The 20,952-nt window shown below is 43.6% G+C and overlaps 1 protein-coding gene across 1 annotated transcript in view; it reads left to right on the forward strand.

The window, feature by feature from the left end:
• The window catches only part of LOC130486531 (connector enhancer of kinase suppressor of ras 2-like), a 513,126-nt gene that overhangs the window by 466,507 nt on the left and 25,667 nt on the right, over positions 1 to 20,952 (forward strand). Inside the window, exons 17-19 of the mRNA XM_056859816.1 lie at positions 4,440 to 4,615; positions 12,496 to 12,569; positions 20,505 to 20,576. Of these exons, the coding sequence (XP_056715794.1) occupies positions 4,440 to 4,615; positions 12,496 to 12,569; positions 20,505 to 20,576 (322 nt within the window). The remainder of the gene's footprint in view (positions 1 to 4,439; positions 4,616 to 12,495; positions 12,570 to 20,504; positions 20,577 to 20,952) is intronic.

The following is a 20,952-nucleotide window of genomic DNA, read 5'->3' on the forward strand; positions in this document are numbered from 1 at the left end:
GGAACTAAAAAATTGTATGTGGTTGCTGTTATAATTAATAAGAAGATTAATCATCATTGGAGACAGTATTGGAGCTACTGAGGCTAAAATTAAGGAATAAGTGTGCAAATATGATGACTGAAAGTAGCAACTTGAAATAAGCATGATTTGATATTTGATAATATTGTTAATATAGAAGTTTAGATATTTATTGCACAATATTGTAAGATATGTTTATTGGTACAGGAACGGGACTGATGAAGAACTGTGAAATGATCGTCTCCCTAGGCATCGTCACTGTGCACCATCCTTCAAAGAAGATTGTATTTTTGGAATGAATGTGACTGTACTTTTCGTACTTTTTGTAGTACCAGTGTAATTTTCATGTAACATTGGCCTTGTAGCCTTTGTGGATATTTCAAATACACTTATCATAGAGTTATATATAGCCATAGTCTGTGCTTAGTACCTGGAGGTTGGCAACCCTACACACAGTTGCAAAATTGGGGGAACTATTTCAGGTCAGCACTGGTCAGAACAAAGGCACGAAGTGAAATAATAAGGCTTGCCAATGCCACATGCAAGGTCAGTATGTGCTCCAGAATTTCGTGCAATGTAGAATTCTCTATATTATACATTGGGTCAGGCAAACTGACATGATGGGTTGAGATACACACACACACACACACACACACACACACACACACACACATATATATATATATATATATATATATATATATATATATATATATATATATATATATAGTAATAATAATAATAATTTTACTCAGACATATATATATGTACAATTATTATTATTATTTACAAAATTTATATCCTGCCTTTCTGCCGTTACCAAGGCTGCCAAGGCAGCTAACAATCTAAAACAAGGTAAAACTACATTATAAAACCATTAAACTCAACCCCCCTTCCAAAAATACATAATTAAAACAATTTTCAATAGTGTAAAAAAAAAAAAACAGAGTTAAAAAACAGGTTGAGTATCCTTTATCTGGAATGCTTGGGACCAGAACTGTTCCGTATTTTGGATCTTTCCATATTTTTGAATATTTTGGAATATTTGCATATACATCATAAGATATCTTGGAGATGGGACTCAAGTCTGAACACGAAATTCATTTATGTTTTATATACACTTTATACACATTGTCTGAATGTAATTTTAAACATTATTTTAAATATTTTTTGTACTTTGAACCATCCAAAAGCAAAGGTCAGAGAAGTTTGGTACGCTGCTGAGGGCCTGTGAGTAATGCCTGCATGTCGGTTCAAAATTTCTGAATTTCGGGTCATTCTGGTTTTTGGATGTCCAGTTAAGGGATACACAACCTGTACATACAAAACATAAAAGCATTGGCTAGGAAGGAGGGCTTATTAAGGGAATGCCAAATGAAACAAAAAAGTCTTCATATACCTATACATACATACATACCAATGTCTTCTCCCTATCAGCTGTGATAAAGTGCTATACTCCCCTTCCCGACCTATGTATTCTTTTTGAAATAGAATTCAGGATATTATTTCAAAAAGAAGCAACTTTTCAGAGCTTAGCTGTGGGATACCACAGAAGAAAGAATAGTAATTTAATGTGATCTCAACTCTTGACACCACTTCACAGCTGTAGGACAAATATAATTAATATAACAATGTAAACTCAATTTTTCACAGTGAACAGTCTAATGTTTTAATTAAATTTGCCCTAGGCTTTTAAGGAAAAGTGATATGAATATTAGGGGGGAAATCTGTTTCTGGTGATTTAAAAAAAAAGGAGAGAGAAAGAGAAAGAATAAAATTTCAGAGTTGTCAAGTCAGATGGGTTGAAGTAATGAAAATAAAGTCCTTTCTTTTGTGCTACATTGGCTCTAAAAATTCCTGATCTGAATTAACCTCTGAGTAAAATACGAATGGCACGTACTGGCCATTTTTTCCTTCTTTGTTTAAAAGAGGTCAGACAACGAAGTCACAGTGCGGTTAATCACAATCAACTGCAATGTCGTCTGATCTGCACGAAGCATTAAGAAATCAAGAGCTGGGCGAGGCTGATAAAGTGCCTCTGACATTTGTACATGGATTGGCTTCATTCTGCATTTTCACTTTGAAAATGGAAGCCAAGTCAGTGTTGCAGAGCCAATGCCATGACGAACTGTTAAATCCCACACTGTGGAAATATGTGATGCCCGCTCGCTATTCATTCAATCAGCGCTAATAGCCCACTTACATAAAATTATGAGCTGTTGGGCAGTGAAGTAGCTATCCAAGCTTGGAAACCCCAAGATCAATTATCACCTCTACTTTGAACCCACGAGGTGGCTTTAGGTCAGCAGCTATTCTTTGGGCCTAAATGTGTGTCACACACTCATAGACCCACGCCATCTGTGTTACGGAGCCAATACCAGCCTACTAAGGATTGCTGAATGTCAGACTAGTTGAGACTCTAGAAGATCCGTGAATGGATCTCCTAATAGTACTAAACATTGGCCGCAGAGCGCCTGCCTTCAAATCAAATCAAGCTCGGCTGTAGTTTTAACACTCCTCCACCCCCATGTACCATTTTTCTGATTTCTAACAGCTTCCTGGAGATGTTTGCCACATTGGGTGGGTTGGAGGGAATACACATTGCATTTTGTCCACAGCAAGGCAAATAGCAATTCTTCAGCACCTTTCCTAGGTTGACCTTGTGTGTGGTATAGTGAACAAGTGTCCAGCTTTGACTAGAGGAGACCTTGTTCAAATCGCCTCTTAAAACCAAATTAGATGTCATTTTGGCAAATTAGGGTTTTTGGCAACTGGCAGGAGGCCTGGGGATGGGGATTTGTGTGGGGACACAAAAACATTACTAGAACTTACAAATTGCCATTTGGTTTGGTAATGCTATGCGGGCTATTATACTTGTCATAGCTTAGGGCTTCAGCATGTCTTAACCTCTCAGGTTGCCAAGTACGCAGGGATATGAGGAGTGTCAGCAATTCCTAGAGTGGCATGATGTCACTTCCAGGTTTTCCCCAGAAGTAACATCACACTGATGCCATTTTTTAAAAATTCATTTTTCTCCCTTCAGCTGACAATAGGGTTGCCAACCTCCAGGTACTAGCTGGAGATCTCCTGCTAATACAACTGATCTCCAGCCGATAGAGATCAGTTCACCTGGAGAAAATGGCCGCTTTGGCAATTGGACTCTATGGCATTGAAGTTCCTCCCCTCTCCAAACCCTGCCCTTCTCAGGCTCTGCCTCAAAAACCTTCTGCCAGTGGCGAAGGGGGACCTGGCAACCCAAGCTGACAATGAGAATGGGAAGCAGGGGTTGCCAGCAGGAGGCAAGCCTAGCAGTGAGAGTTCAGCTCCATTCACCCACAAGTTCCTACTGACGTAAAAACAAAATCAGACTTCCCCCACCCTTCAATACTATAAACCTGAAGAGAGTAGACACGAGGGTGCGAGCCTGAGTGCTATGAGAGCCAGTGGGTGTGGTGGTCAGAATGTAGACTAGGGCTGGGAAGACCCAGATGCAAATTCCCACTCTGCCATGAAGCTTCTTGATAAGGTTTCCAAATCCCAGGTGGGGCCTGGAGTTCTCCAAGAATTACAACTGATCTCCAGACTTCAGAGATCCATTCTCCTGGGGGAAATGGCTGTTTTGGGGGGCGGGGTGGCACCTATGGTGTCACATCCCTGCTGTTCTCCCTTCCCAAATTCTGCCCTCCACAGGCTCCACCCCCAAATCTCCTGGAATTTCCCAACCTGGGATTGGCAACCCAAAGAGATGGCCTTGAGCCATTCACTCTCAACCTGACCTTCCTCATGGGGTTGTTGTCGGGATAAGATGAAGAGAGGAGAACCATGTATGCCATCCTGAGCTCCCAGGAGGAAGGATAGGAGGAGAATGTGACAGACAGAAGTATTAACATGCATGAGGGCCAGTTTAGCTCTAAAAGACAGAAGTAATGGCGCAGAGTGGTTAGCTGCAGTACTGCAGTCCAAGCTCTACTCACAACCTGAGTTCGATCCCGACGGAAGTTGGTTTCAGGTAGCCGACTCAAGGTTGACTCAGCCTTCCATCCTTCCGAGGTTGGTAAAATGAGTACCCAGCTTGCTGCTGGGGATAATGTGTAGACAACTGGGGAAGACAGTGGCAAACCATCCAGTAAACAAAGTCTGCCTAGTAAACATCGGGATGTGATGTCACCGCATGGGTTGGGAATGACCCAGTGCTTGCACAGGGGACCTTTACCTTTTTAATATGCATTAGCTGGATTATGTGTAAAACAAATCAAGATTTGCAAATAGATCATTCTACATTTTTCTTCAAACGGTTTGGATAGAAATGGTGTTTTATCTTTCAGAATTAGTTATCCTTAAGGGGGGGAAATAAATGGCAATATTATTTGCACCATCTCTTCCTCTCTCTCTCTTTCTGAGGTTCTCTGCTCTGTTCCCAGGAGGCTCGCTGAACAACAGCAGCCGGCGGCGGATTTCCTGCAAGGACTTGGGGCACGGAGATTGCGAGGGCTGGTTGTGGAAGAAGAAGGATGCCAAAGGCTACTTCACCCAGAAGTGGAAGAAATACTGGTTCGTCCTGAAGGATTCTTCCCTCTATTGGTACACGAACCAGAATGTGAGTACCAACCACAATCAAGAGAAATACAAAAACCGCCAACTAGGAATGCTTCTGGGAGCCATTCATGGATGAGGTGTTGCAGGTTCCATGAATGGATCTTCCTGGGGGGGGTTTTCTTTGTGAATGGTAATTATGTAGGGTCCTGGTTCAACTTGGAGGGGGAATAACCCTCTCCTCCCTTCAGCTTTGTCCTTAACTGACACGGCCCTGTGGAGCTGCCATTTGCCTCACTGTGTGGGAACATAGAGGCAACCTAGAGGACATTACAGGTCACATCCGTTGGCTAGACTGGGGCCAACTGAAGAGCCAGCCTGCTGCTATGTTAGAGTAGGATCTGAGAGACCCAGGTTCAAATCTCTATTCTTCCATGGAAGTTTGCTGGGGGACCTTTCGGCCAGTCTCCCTCAGCCAACCTATCTCACAGGGTGGTTGTTGTGAGGATTAAGTGAAGGAGGGGAGAATGCTCTTTTAAGTTTCTTTGGGTCTCCATTAGGAAGAAAAATGGAATGTAACTAAATGAATAAATAAACCGACTTCTCCCTTCCCAGAACTGTCTTTATCGGCAGCTATATGCCTATCATGTAATATGATGTAGGAGTTGGTATCTGGATTTGCTTACACCCTTATTTTTTCCATCTGCTTCTTTGCTTTGCTTTTTAGTATTACAGCAATGAGATTATAAACAGTTTTTTTTAAAAAAAACTTTAAATTACCTTGAGTGCGCTGGCAGAAAGGATTTATATTAATGTAATAAACTAGAAAATAAAAAAGTAGGAGTCATCCCATTGTATCCTTGTAGTAGCCTTAGTCAGTATCCCTTGTGTGTTTTCATAGCTGAGCAGGATTTGAACCCAGCTGCCTGAGTCTATCTAGCTATTGTATCATGCATCTGATACCCTTCGTGATTATACCTAGGGGTGTCAACTCTGGGAAATTCTTGAAGATTTGAGGGTGGAGAAGACAGGGATGTCAGCAGGGTATCATACCATAGAGTTCACCCTCCAAAGCACCCACTTTTTCCAGAGGAACTGACCTCTGTCACAGGGATATCAGTTGTAATTCTGGGAGTTCTCCAAACCCCACCTGGAGATTGGTAACCCTAGTTATTCCCCATGTCACATACCTCTTTTCCATCCCATCCCTTTCCTCTAGATATCATGGAAATCTGGACAGAATAACAATATTACTTAGCTCTTGTACAGCTGTACAGAATGTTGAAAAAGCTTCTGTGCATCAACCTTTTACAATAACCATGTGAGGAAAGCCAGAACGATAATCCCTATCCAGCAGTTTAAAGAAGAAGAAGAGTTTTTTTTATAAGCCGACTTTCTCTATCACTTAAGGAAGAATCAAACCAGCTTACAATGTCCTTCCTTTCCTCTCCCCACAACAGACACCCTGTGAGGTAGGTGGGGCTGAGAGAGCTCTAAGAGAGCTGTGACTAGCCCAAGGTCCCCCAGCTGGCTTCATGTGTAGGAGTGGGGAAACCAACCCGGTTCACCAGATTAGCTTCCACTGCTCATGTGGAGGAGTGGGGACTCAAACCCGGTTCTCGAGATTAGGATCCACTGCTCCTAACCACCACTCTGAACCACTACACCACGCTGGCTCTCAGTCCACCTGTATTCCTGAATCAGTCCCTTGGCTGCTAGAGCACACAAGTTTGCAATGTGAAAATAATGTTTTATAAATGAATGTGTAGGGTAAACTAAGGGGAAACTCTGGAGGTGATTTGTTTCCATTTGGAAACCTTATCCTCGCTTCTATTTGATTATTAATAAGGTGGTCAGCTGGTGTTTTGGTCGCCTGACAACTACTATTTAGTTATCCCCTATTTCAGCCTTTACTGTCACAGCCTAAGGTTGTCTCAGATGAAATTGAGCAATAACAGCACAGGCTTCGGGGTGTGAACGTTTCCTTATTGAGATGCCTACACGTACAAGGTGCGAGCCAAAATCATATTAACAAAAGACAGTGCTGGCTGCTTAAATAATTTCCTTCATTGCCCAGGGTTACGTGAAGGGAGGCTTCCATTTATATATCATTTTAGCTGTATGCTGCCCCATCTCTTAGTTTAAAAAGCTTGTGAGGTAATTCACAACAATAAAAGAATAAAACCACACTATCTGTATAACAGTCATGTATGCCTTCTCCTGCCCTGGATGGATAAAAAATTCCATAAAATGGAGTCATGCAGGGCTAGGTTATAGGTTTCGGCAAACATGTGAGTACCCCCAAATTTGTAGGTAAATATGGTTTTCTTTTAATTAATTGTGGCATGAAACCACTCAGGAGGATCATAAAGAGGTCAGCAGGATCATAAAGAGACTGCACAAAATATTCCACAGAGTTACTTGCCAAAGGAGATCTGTCAAGAATACTCAATGAGAATTCAGTTGCCCTTTTGGGTTGCTGAGTAGGGTTGCCAGCTCTGGGTTGGGAGATTTTTGGGGTGGAGCCTGAGAAGGGCAGGGAGGGACTTCAATGCCATAGAGTCCAATTGGCAAAGCGGCCATTTTCTCCAGGTGAGCTGATCTCTATCAGCTGGAGGTCAATTGTAATAGTGGGAGAGCTCCAGCTGGAACCTGGAGGTTGGCAACCCTATTGCTGAGTCGACCCTTCACGGTGACAAGGCCTCCCCTTACCATTGTGTTGTGGGGAGCTGGCTGTAGGTTTTAGTGTCTTCTGCCAAGCATTGGATGACTAGCGCATCGCACAATGCTTGGCAGAAGACACTAAACCCTTCTGCGCATGCCTCAAATCATAATGTGTGGAAGAGGCGTCATAATTGTAAAGAGTTGCTTCAGCCAACCAGAATGCTGTGGTGGCTGTGGCCTCCAGAAGGAGGAGGTGTGTGGGGGAGAAATGAGGACCAGAGCCAGAGAGCAACAGAGGAAGAGCTAAGGGAAACAGTGGCAGACAAGAAGATCTGCTGGGTGGGGGGGACAAGCGGGGGAGGGCAAAAGAGTGAGCGGGTAAGGACAGGGAAGTAAATCAGAGCCGGTGGGGGAAAGTGGGGGGTTATGTGGTTTCCCCTCCCACATCAGCCCTTGCATGCCCATCCATCTCTTTCTAAGACCTGATGAGATAGAGGCGGTGCTCAATGTTTTCTTCCCTCAAAATGCCTGGTAGGGTTGCCAACCACCAGGTAGTAGCAGGAGATCTCCTGCTATTACAACTGATCTCCAGCCAACAGAGATCTGTTCACCTGGGGGAAATGGCTGCTTTGGCAATTGAACTCTATGGTATTGAAGCCCTTCCCCTCCCCAAACCCCACCCTTCTCAGGCTCCCCCCCCCCCCAAAAAAAAAAACCCTACCTCCGGTGGTGAGGAGGGACCTGGCAACCCTAATGCCTGGCCATTGAAAAAAATCCAAAAAGGAGTTGGCAAGGAAGGCTGATGGAATAAGCCATGTTCTCGCTGTCCTTCTCCTTCTGCTTTTGGAATGATGCAGTTGTTGAGAAGATGGTAGCTGTCTGCAAGGGCAACTCTCTTTCCTGTGTCAAACTCATCATCTAGTTGTTATGAGGGCCTTTGTTATGAGCAGCATGATTGACTGTTTCCTGACTCCTGTACTTGCTGACGCACCCACAAAGGGCTAGTGACCTTCCCTTATACGTCTCTGCTGCTGACTCTAGGAAGCTTCTAAAATTCTGCTCATCCCAGTTTCTTCCTGGATTTGGGAGTTCTGAATTACTTGCTCTTGTTCCCAAAGTTCAGCTGATGCATTAGGAATCCTCCTTGGTTCTGTTCCCCCCTCCCCCCCCCCCCCACGTCTTTCTTTCTGTAATTTGTAGGGTGCTGTGCATGTTCAGTTTGTCACAGCTATCAGCTTTTTGACTCCTTATGCATCCTCCCCCATCTTACTGATATGTACATATATGCCTCTGCTGCCAAACAAGGGCAATTTAATCCATGCACAGTTGCATCAAAATTTGTGTGGTGTAGTGTTGCCAACCTCCAGGTAGTGTGGAATTCAAAATGTAGCACAAGGCAATTGTTTCTAAAATAAAGAAACCAAACAATAGCAACTCATGCTATTACAGATATATATTGGAAACATTCAATAAACACAATTCTGGAGCAAAGAAATGTATATCACAATTGGTCTAAGTAAGACCCCAACTCTTAGCATAAGGCTTTACAATACAAAATATAAGCCAAAATGCTCAGTCCTTATTCAGTCCGTATTAATAATTTCATACAGTGCATCAGTAAACCACAGAAACAAGATGTAGAGCAATGGAGATCCGGTATAATTCAATTTCGTGTGGACTTTTTCAAGCCTTCAATCTTTCCGTGCACAATCAATGGATGATAATTCACAGTGGGTAGCTGTGTTAGTCTGTTTGCAGTAGTCAAAAAGGGCAAGAGTCCAGTAGCACCTTAAAGACTAACAAAAATATTTTCTGGTAGGGTATGAGCTTTCGTGAGCCACAGCTCACTTCTTCAGATACAGCTAGAATGTGAATCCATCGGTCTTTAAGTAGAGGAACAGTATGTAAATGTGAATAGCAGGCTTGATGGGATTAGGTGTGATATGCAGAAGAGTCTGTGATGTCCAGGGGAGAGATGGGTGTGGAGAAATCAGCATTGGTAATGGGCCATGAATGCAAGGTCTTTATTCAGCCCAGGTAAATGCACTGACTTTAGTTTGAATATCAACTGTAATTCAGCAGTTTCTCTTTCCAATCTCCTTTAAAATTCCTTTGTAAGAGAACTGCTACTCTTAAATCTGCAACAGAATGTCCTGGAAGGTTGAAATGTTCTCCCACTGGTTTTTGAATATTGTGGTTTCTGATGTCAGACTTATGTCCATTTAATCAATGCATGAAGGAGTGTACCTTTCCTATGTATCTGGACGGCAAAGTAGGACGTCCTACTTTGCTGTCCAGATACATAGGAAAGGTACACTCCTTCATGCATTGATTGTGCACGGAAAGATTGAAGGCTTGAAAAAGTCCACACGAAATTGAATTATACCAGATCTCCATTGCTCTACATCTTGTTTCCGTGGTTTACTGATGCACTTTATGAAATTATTAATACGGACTGAATAAGGACTGAGCATTTTGGCTTATATTTTGTATTGTAAAGCCTCATGCTAAGAGTTGGGGTCTTACTTAGACCAATTGTGATATACATTTCTTTGCTCCAGAATTGTGTTTATTGAATGTTTCAAATATATATCTGTAATAGCATGAGTTGCTATTGTTTGGTTTCTTTGTTTTAGAAACAATTGCCTTGTGCTACATTTTGAATTCCACACTCCTGACTAAGCACTTGCAAGCCGTTTTTTGATTACAACCTCCAGGTAGTAGCTGGAGATCTCTTGCTGTTACAACTGATCTCCAGCCGATCGAGATCAGTTCACCGGGAGAAAATGGCCACTTCTGCAACTGGACTCTATGGCATTAAAGTCCCTCCCCTCCCCAAACCCTGCCCTCCTCAGGCTCCACCCCAAAAACCTCCCACCGGTGGCGGAGGGGCCTGGCAACCCTAGTGTGGTGTTTTATCAATGCACAGGAGAGCCACGTGTGCATTAGTAAAATTGCACAAAAGAAATGTTTTTATAGTTAACTGGGGAAGGAAAATGTAAAAAAGCAGAAGGAACTGATCCCATCACAAAATTAATTTCAAAGAATCTTAGTTGAATTGGAATTGAAAGGATAGTAAGCTGCAGAGTCGAGAAGGTCTACAGCAATAAATGAATGGAATGTGAGAAATCTGCTCAGATCTGACTGACTTCCTTGGGTGAGCCAAGACTCGGGCAAACAGGAGTGACCAGCTGAGGGCCATGCTGCATAGGAGTTGCCAGCTCCGGGTTGGGAATTACCTGGAGATTTTGGGGGTGGGGCCTACGGAGGGCAGGGTATAGAAAGGGGAGGGACTTCAATGCCACAGAGTCCAGTGGCCAAAACGGACATTTTCTCCAGGGGAACTGATCTCTGTCACCTGGAGATCAGTTCCCCTGGAATCACTTGTAATAATGGGAGAGCTCCATCCACCTCCTGGAGGGCAACCCGAATGCTGCGTGTTGCACAGGAGATCTCTCACTGGATCTCTAGATGCTTTTGTTTTGTAGGGCTACCATCAGCCTGGAGGGGGGGGGAAGTGCTGCCCCTTAATAAAGGCTTAATGGGGTGTTATTTACCAGGTGGAGTTGTTCACCTCCATGCCAAGAAAAGCTTCAACAGCCCATTTCCACGGATTACGCCTGTATTAAAGAGACCTATTGATACTCCTACCTGGGGAAGCCCCTGCATTTGATGAGAGCAGTGGTGCTTGGAAACGAGTGAGGTTAGCCTGCTCCTTCCAGGGCTATTTTCCCAATCTATATCACTACCTGTAATCTTTGAGAGCCAGCGTGGTGTAGTGGTTAAGAGTGGTGGACTCTAATCTGGAGAACCAGGTTCGATTCCCCACTCTGCCACATGAGCAGGGGGCTCTAATCTTGAGAACCGGGTTGTTTTCCCCACTCCTCCACACGAAGGAGCTAGTCACAGCTCTCTTAGAACTCTCTCAGCCCCACCTACCTCACAAGGTGTCTGCTGTGGGGAGGGGAAGGGAAGGTGATTGTAGGCCGGTTTGATTCTCCCTTAAGTGGTAGAGAAAGCCGGCATATAAAAACCAACTCTTCTTCTCTATTCAAAAGGCTCATCATGATGCCATGTTTACATCCCACTCAATTAACATCCAGCCATTTGGGAGGTCTGTTTATTGCATTTGACCAAGGGTTCCTTTCTGCTCAGCTGGGAATCTTCTTCTGAGGAAAGAAGACTGCAAGAAGAAATCCTTCTTATTGAAATGGAAGATAGTTTCAGAGGGTAGCCATGTTGGTTTGCAGAGAGCCAGCATGGTGTAGTGGTTAAGAGTGGTGGTTTGGAGCGGTGGACTCTGATCTGGAGAATGAGTTCAATTCCCCTTTCCTCCACATGAGCGGCGAACGCTAATCTGGTGAACTGGATTTATTTTCTCACTCCTCTGCATGAAGCCAGCTGGGTGACCTTGGGCTAGTCACAGTTCTCTAAGAACTCTCTCAGCCCCACCTGCCTCACAAGGTGTCTGTAGTGGGAAGAGGAAGGGAAGGAGATTGTAAGACAGTTTGATTCTCCTTAAAAGGTACAGCAAGACGGCATATAAAAACCGAATCGTCATCTTCTTCTTTTTCTCCCAGCTGCTTTAGAACTCCCTTCCTCACCAAAACTGATCAGGGACCCTCCCTCCCTTTCCCCCTTCCCAGCAATACTAGTCCACCCAATACAGAGCTCCCTTAAGACTACATTCAATGGCTTTCCCACATCAAACGCATTTCAGTTTGTGAGATGAAGCACTTTAAACTCTGGCTGAGGCCTGCCAGCAGCCTGGAGAAAAAATGTTCAGTCCCTTTAATAAAGGCTTAATGGGATGTTATTTACCAGGTGATGTTGTTTACTTCCATCCCATGAGAAGCCACCTCAGCCCATTTCCACATATTAACCCTCTATTCAAGGGGCAGGACAATTTCTTCTATGGGCTGTTGTCAATCCTATGGGCTGGAATTGTGACCTACGGTTTTACTGCCTGAAAAGCAATGCTTGTCAAACCACTGTCAAGCCACGAATTCAGGGCAGAGAGGTGAGCCGCGTCCCATCGCCCATTTTCTGAGAAACTCAGTCTTGCGTTTTGAATAGGTTCAAAGTTGCCTTCATCATTCCAAAAAGCGTCCCTATTTAAAGGCGTTCTGGCTTGCTGTCTACAAACAGAACGGACCTTCAGTAGAGCTCGTTCAGGGATCTGGCAGTTCAATACCTTTAATGAAACGAGTGCGTGGATTCTCCGCTCTCAACCCGGTGCTCTTTTTTTTTCAACAGTATTTCCTCTCCCTCTCATGCTAGGATGAAAAAGCAGAAGGATTCATCAGTTTGCCAGAGTTCAGGATAGACAGAGCCATTGAATGCAGGAGGAAACAGTAAGTATGAGTCAAAGTGGCCTGTGCGTGCCTTGCAAATATGGAAAGCCGGCCGGTCTGTGTTTCGGTGTCAGAGTTTGGCGACATGCCCAGGGTGACTATTTTGCAATTGTGGTTTGGAGCACAATGTGGCTGATTGGTTGGAAATTGTCAGGGGCCTGTTACACACAGGCTCTCCTTTCTGACTTCCAGATGTAAATGAAGGGCACCAGCTCTGACCTGTAAAATTTGTAATGCAGCATAAAATGCTTGCATATATCCTCCGCCCCTTTGGCGGTGTCAGCATACCCTGAGTTGGGGCAGCTTCCTGGGCCCAAGGCTTCCAAGAGGACCCGCTGACCTTGCCCCACCTGCCCACCCACCCTTCCTAATTGACAACCTTCCAGCATGGTGTAGTGGTTAAGAGCGGTGGTTTGGAGCAGTGGAGTCTGATCTGGAGAACCGGGTTTGGTTCCCCCACTCCTCCACATGAGCTGCGGCGGCTAATCTGGTGAACTGGATTTGTTTCCCCGCTCCTCCACATGAAGCCACCTGGGTGACCTTGGGCTAGTCACACTCTCTCAACCCCACCTACCTCACAGGGTGTCTGTTGTGGGGAGGGAAGGTGATTGTAAGCTGGTTTGATTCGTCCTTAAGTGGTAGAGAAAGTCAGCATATAAAAACCAACTCTTCTTCTTCTTCACTGCCCTTGCCCCACCTGCCCACCCACCCTTCCTAATTGACAGCCTTCCTTTCACCCATGTTTCTGGCATTAGGAGAAAGGCATGTCTGTGGCTGGGAGCTTGGATGATGGGAGGGGCCGTGGGAAAGGATGCACAGGGGGCATGTGGGATGGGGGCAGGGAGTGCAGTCTGGGAACACTCTACCTAGGACCCCCCCCCCCCAAAAAAAAACCCTGAAATTGGTCCTGGCTGTCATTTCTATCTTCCCCCACCCAACAGAAGGGTAGGACCAAAAGAGCACCATGCAGGTCACAATCTGCTTTGAGTCTCAGTGAGATAGGCGGACTATAAATAAAGCAATGCATAATTCCATATATGCACCAAAGTTTCCAAGGAACACCCTTCCCTGTTCAGCTCCTGGTCCATGTAGTAAGAATGTATGTCTGAACTGAACATGTATTCTCACTGTATGGGCAATTTCCTGATTAATCCAGGAATCCACTGTGTGATAAGTATATGCATATATGGCCAATCTGGACATGATACCCCCCACATTGGATGTTCAGGGTAGGGCAGATGTGCTGGGTAGGAGGCACAGTCAGGGGCACCCTCACTCCCCGTAACACATAGGACAGTGAGTTGTGGTGGCATCAACCAACCCCATCACCAGAATTTCATTTTAATGGTATGATTCGCTACACCAGTAGAACATCAAAGGCAAGTTCAGCTGCTCAGGAGTTCTCCTTCACAAGCCCTTTTCAAAGTAACTGGAGTTGCAGAAGTGCTTCAAAGCGTACATGCCTTCTCAGTGACACCCTGCAAATGGCAATTCATTCCAGCACTCTCACATCTCTTGCACCCATCCAGTAAGCAACTGGTCCAACCGAAGCCCAACTTTCCTGAACACCTGCTTATAAAGGGAGATTTTTGAACCAGTTCCTGTCTCTGACAGTGGGATATTCAGGTGGGAATTGCAGGGGACCATGTAACATTTTCAAGATCAGCTCTGTAATTGACTTTGTTCTCTTTTACATTGGTTTCCTGTCTGATATAATGACCTGTGTTTCCTACACAAGTAAATGTTCATTCATTTATTCATTTGGTAGCACATCAAAGACAGAGAAATAGGGCACTGCACTGGCCTGAGGCAAAGAAGAAAGAATATATAAGAATCACTCTTCTGCCTCTGGCAACCCTCAAAACCAGAAATGCAACTTCCCTGGACAGCAGAGCAACCTCTTGGGCATTAGTGCTTAGTAAAATACATGACAGCTCACCATAATCCAGCCATAAGAAGTTAAAGCAAATTATTGTATTCCGCTACAACAGTTTTTCCCAAGGTGGCTTGTTTTTAAGGTGCAGCATTCCAGTGGTTGTATTGGAGTGTTGTCACAAAACATTACACATCGCAAACATCACAGTCAGATTTGCCAACGTTGAGGATTTGAGCACTCATTGCCGAAAGGGGGCTGCCATTTTTCCTTCACAGCGAGCATTCAAGAAGGTTGTAATGTAAGAGAATCCTCAGTTTGCACACCCCACTTCTTTCATGGTAAAAGGGCCCACTAATGTTGTCATGTGCAAGGGCCCCCAAAATCATTCTTAAGTACCAAATATTGCAATACCGACATACATTCGTTGAATTTATGTTCCTGAGATTTCTTAGTACTATTTGTAGCTTGGGAGGGATGGTGGCATGGTATAGCCTGATCTCGACAGATCTCAGAAGCTAAGCAGGTCAGTACTTGGAAGAGAGACCACCAAGGAAGACTGTGGAGGAAGGCAATGGCCAAGCTCTTGCTGGGGTTGCCATAAGACAACTGCGACTTGACAGCATTTTTAGCTTAGTCTTCATAACCAGTTTTTCAGGTGTGTGGAATCCAGCAGTGGCATAAAGAGACAGTGTACGTCCTCACTCTTTGGAACCTATTAATTGGTCTTATACAGAGTTGGACTATTGGTCCATCCAGGGAGTATCAGTACCATCTGGCCCTGGCTTTCCAGGATCTAAAGGCAGAGATCTTCCGTAGCCCTGCCGCTACAACTGAGGACATTACCTACAACCTTCTGCGTGCAAAGCGTGTGTTCTCCCACTGAGCTGTTCAGACCCAGTGTTGACTTCAAAAATGGGGCTAACTTTCCAGTAAGTAGGTCAGGATCAGCTGGTAGAGAAATGGTGGCCTCCTGGTTTATGCAGTGCACCTTTTCAGGCCAAATGCAAGCAGAAAAGAAGCCAGAAAACCAAGACTCATCTATAGAAAAAATAAACATAGGCATGGGAGGACAGAAGAGCCACATTCCAAACAATGGCTCTGCCACTTCACTGGCACATGTGCTTAAGAGCGCTGTTCTTCTCCACAACTAGAATCCATAGCTAATGTGTGCCATCTAGTGGATCCTGTTAAGTTCTCTTTGAGGTGCCCTTTCTACAGTATTTCTCCCTGGCTTTGTGAAACAGAATTTTTTTCCCCATTTTGATAGCATTCATTGAGCAATAATATTTTGTCTGTTCGGCTTATTTCCCCTCCATATACCAGCTGGCATTGAATAACCCTCTTGTGTTTTGACAGAACCATTTTCCAGATGGTGAGCTTGCTACTAAATTAACTTTTACAGATGATTCTGGCTTCTGGATGCTCCAACTCATAGAAATTTTGCAACTTAAGGGAAAAAAAGATGGAGGGGACAAATCCTCAATGTGAACGGAATAAATCAGAGGGCCGCAAATAATTAATAGTTGCATTACTAGAATAAAAGCAAACAGTACAGCTCGTATGGAAAGCTACAAAAACTAAGAAATAACAAGACTCTGGGAAATATTTGGTGTCTTCATCAGAATTAAAGTTCATCTATCCTTGTCTGTGACATCTCCACAAAAGAAGAGAGCTCTGCTTTTCCTTCAGATATTAAATTCAGTGATGATCCTGGGGAGCCCTCACATACTTCAAATGGGAGTGATGCATGTTGTCTAGCCTTGACCCTATTCCTGGGTGTTCCATGAGATTCAGGAACCCTCTAGGGTGGAGGCCCTGACCTGGATGGCCCAGGCTAGCCTGATCTCGTCAGAAGCTAAGCAGGGTCAGCCCTGGTTAGTATTTGGATGGGAGACCACCAAGGAATACCGGGGTTGCTGTGCAAAGGAAGGCACTGGCAAACCACCTCTGTTAGTCTCTTGCCATGAAAACCCCAAAAGGGGTCGCCATAAGTCAGCTGCGACTTGACAGCACTTTACACACACACACTAGGGTGGAGAGGTTCCAGAAAGAGATTAGTTTAGTACTTATGTTGTGTGTGTCTTATATGCTGAAGAGGAATGACTTCTGAATAGAGGATTGTCATTTCTACCTCCCTCATAGGTTTTGCAACTTACATTTTGGAAAAACCATTGAGAATTCAGTTTGAGTTCAGGTATGGTGGTAAGTCACCAGAGGATAAGGGTACAAACCAAACTTGCCTAGCAAGTCAAATTCAAATTTTCAAATTCAAATTCCTTTATAGGCATTGTCCAATTTGCAGTATATAAAAGGATAAAAGTTAAAGTAAAATAAAATAAAATTAATATAAATCATTCCTTAATGTTGTGATTCTACTTTCAACTAGATCCCTGTTGGTTGACTGCTATCGTCAGAAATTTTGCCACATTTTCGGTTATCTCAGGATCCTTATCAGCTAATAGTTTGTGAAGTATTTTCTGTTATTTGAGAAGTTCGAAACTATGGGTTTTATTAGGTTTCCTCTTGGGGAATCATAAAGATGGCAGTCCAAAAGAATATGAGACTGGGAGTCAGGACATCCTGCACCACATCTGCAGACTCTTTCTGCGTAAGGTGTTTTCAGGAATCTGCCACGGAGGATCGCCGAAGGCAATGAGTTAGTCCTAGCTTGCATAAAGACTTTCTTGAGCTTAGGATTGTCAAGACGGTCCAGGTAGTTTAAACAGAAATTAGGTGGGAGTCCAAAGGAGATGAGCAAATTGACGGTGTTAAAGGAAATTTGTGCTGGAACTCGTGATCGGCTAGTCTTTGTTTTATTAGCCTTAGGATATAACTCTCGCTGGACAGAAGCAAGTCAATTTGGTGACGGTATACTGGAATGTGCTCTTACTGTCCTGTATCTTTCTTCTCGAAAGCCAAGATATGTGAATTTTTTATCTTTCATCTCATAGCACTTAGTAATGTCAATCACCATCTTTGGAAATTAACTTTTGGATAAGCTCCATAAGCTGTTTTTTTGCTACACTTTAGGCTACTTCCCTTTCCTGTGCCTGATCTACAGCTAATCGAACTGTAAATTCAGATGTATGAACCAAGTGTTTATTTAATTTTACTACTTTTATTTAAAGCATTTGTATCATGTTTTTCCTGCCCTTCAGATAAGAACAGTCAAATATATAAAGCCACTAAATAGATAATTATCTAATTAAGTGCTATCTGTAAAATATATGTAATATATATAAATGTGGGGAAATGAGAAGCTCTGACGAACATCAGAAGAAAACAGACGAAATTGTACTCACAATAACTAGCTTTCATCTTCTCAGAAGCATTGTTATAGTTAATTCTGAAGAATGGCCCTACAGTGTAGATCAAAAAAACCACACAATGGGGCCTTGTTCAAATTGGAGAGGGGTCTAAACACCATTTAGCTAAATTCCCAGGCTTGCAGAAAAATCCCAAAACTTTTTTTAAAAGGGGGTTTAAAATCTCCCCAGAATGGAGAATGCGTACTGCAATCTCATGAAATATCATGAGGTCACAGTATGCAATCTAGGGCTGCCTAGCAACCAAGGCAATGATGCATGGGCCTAGGCAACTTCAACATGACAGCAGGTTTAATGGAAAACAGAAGTAACACCATCTGCACTGGTGGGGGTGAGAAAATGGTGGAAGTGCTAGAGAGAGATAGAGTAGGAAATGTAGTGGGGAGACAGAGGAGAAAGGTCTGGGAAAAGAGAAAGTGTGGGTCAGTGTGTGTGTGGGGGGGTGGGATTTCCCTGTCCCACGAGTCTCACGGATCCCCTGCTTGTTAAAGTATATTGTACTGGAAATTGTGCAATTGTGGCAAGTGTAAAAATCTGACCAGTGAGTAGACAAATGCCAGAAAAGAAGGTTCCCTTGACAAGCCAGAAGGCACGGAGGAAAATGTGTGATTCTTATGCACTGTGTTTGCTTGGTTAGAAGTGAAGGAGGGAGAGGAGAGCATGGGCCAGGTGCTGTTTACTCCTCTAATTATACCATAATGGCACCTAGGTTGCTCTGCGAATCCTTTCCGCTTTGAAATATATTAATATTGTCATCAAAGTCCGAGATTCAGCAAAGAAGCACACCTAAATGAAGATGGTGTTGAACATGATTTATTTCAAGTCGGTTTTCTTCCTCTATGGGCATATCCCTCCACAGAGCTCTTGTCTCTGCTTCCCTGTAGAGTCTTTTCGACAGCAGACAATTCTTTAGCTTATTCACCAGTGAGAATCAAGGACTAAGTCATTGCTTTCAATTTCTTTTTTTTCCCCTACCTGCAAATGCCATCCTCCATCAGAGAGCTATTATACCAGAGAAAGTATGGGGTTTCAGGGTTTTCCCCCCAAAAAAACCCTCCCTGTGCAAACAGCGAGTATCTCCTTTGAAAGGGTGTTTCAGTTCATTTCCAAAAAGGTCACGCATTGAGGGGTATTGCGTGTATGCTCTGCAGTGACCTGGTCTGAGTTTCTAATGGAAATGCAGAAAATGGCTTTTTGAGTGCCCTCCTTAGGAGTTTAATAAGAGAAGGATACTAAAAAAGATTTAGGCAGTTGCACATCCTAGACCACAAGCCAGGCGTGCTCACCGCACACGCGCACAAAACCTGCACTGAGAGATCCTTTATTCGACAAGAACATTCTCCTGGGAAAAGGTAATAGATGTTGGTTTCATAGTTTCTTTTTCTGGCATATTGACGTACTGCTGGCAAAGAGTTTTTAATTTGATTTTCAGACTTTTATCCTTCCTGATCCCTGAAGGTTTAGAGTAGGTAGCGATGAGTGTTATAAAACAACATCGATAATATCTTGGCCAGTCGCTCAGAGAAATCTAAGTTGATTTTCCATATGAGTTATAGGTGATTACATGATAAGCTGACTCAATCTGCATAAATTTACATATGGAACAGCAATCGTTTTTCAGTTTATGCATCGCAAAAGAGGCCTTCCCCACTCGGAAAAGGCCTTTCCCTTTTCTTTTTCACTTGGGAGGAATTGCCTCTTCTGAGACAGCCCTCAGCACCTGCAGTTTGTTTTGTAAGAACATGCATAAAATTGACAGCAGCACCTTTGTCAATCAAAATGTTTTTGATCAATCAGTCGAAAAATCAGATAGATTAATGTTGCGGCCTGAATAAAATTTCACCTAGAAGAGCCACCTGCCTCTCTCTGAATATTTCATTAAATAAAAAAAACACCAAAAAACACACCCTAACATTGCTTCTCGAATAGCTGATCTTTTTCTCTACCTTATTGGAGCAGGTGATGCTTCAGAAGAACTCGGCAAAAATTATCTTATTTTTGAGGATGGAGAAAACCTGTTGGGCCACCTCAGATAATACAAAGACCTACAGCATGGTGGAAACCCCATCTCTTGACACCACAGTTGCATGATCTGAAAAGCCAGCAAAATTCATCATGTATAGATTCCTTGCATATAGTTGATATCCTAGGAGGGATGGGAGGGTAGGGTTAACTGTGCTTATACAGACAGTGCATGTTAAATTTGCCCAAATTCACAAATTATGCCTCAGTGCAGGTGGGCTGTGGGATTGGAAAAAGGGCCAGTGTTCCAGTAGGGAGATGAGCTCTCCCCATCAGTCCTATTGTGTGTAAATTCCATGTATCATGCAGATAAAGGGGAGTATGTTTGGGGTCAGAAAGCCACCATGGAGGAAATAAGGACCCTCCTGCCTTCTCTCCCCCAGCCATTATCCTGCACCAAAATGGCACTGGGGAAGAGTTATTTTCTCATTTTTGCTTCCCCATTATTCTGTGTATCTGGAGCAGCAGAAGCAGGGAAATAATACTCACACAGCTCCATTTTGGCACAGGAAAATGGTTGGGGAGAGGGGCTTAGGATTATACTGCAAGTTCTGACTATCATTTTCAAAGAAAACTTGGCACAGAGTCGCCAGACTTTCGGTGTAACTGGTAACGTGCTGATGGCAACAAACTTTAAGATTTGCTAACAAGTGCTTTGACAAAGAAGCATTACAAACGTTTCTTCTCCCCTCTTTCTGCTTCTCCCGCCAGTGCCTTCAAAGCTTGTCACCCCAAAATCAAGAGCTTCTACTTTGCAACTGACTGTCTGGAAGAAATGAATCGGTAAGATGCATTAATGTGCTTCCTGAAATATGTACAGAGCAGCAGAATGAAAGGAAGCTGGTGTTTCATCTTCCCTGCATGTACCCGGGTCCCTGTGGTTCTTAATAGATGCTCCTTATGCGCCTTCTGAGTGTGGCTGTGTAGTTCATCCATGGCATTGAAATTGGGGCTGGTTCAACCCTAATGCTGAGTAGACCACAGTTAGGGTCCCAGCCAAACTGAGTCTCCTGTACGATTATTTGACAGAGCCTATGTATATAAATTCCTGTTTTCTCATTTCACATGCACACTTGAATATTTAACATCTGGATCTGAGTATTTATTGGTTACAGTTGTATGCCATTGTTTGTTATTTCAAGAAACTCAGTGATAGAAA

This window comes from Euleptes europaea, chromosome 13, assembly GCF_029931775.1.
Source record: "Euleptes europaea isolate rEulEur1 chromosome 13, rEulEur1.hap1, whole genome shotgun sequence".
NCBI classification, from domain to species: domain Eukaryota; kingdom Metazoa; phylum Chordata; class Lepidosauria; order Squamata; family Sphaerodactylidae; genus Euleptes; species Euleptes europaea.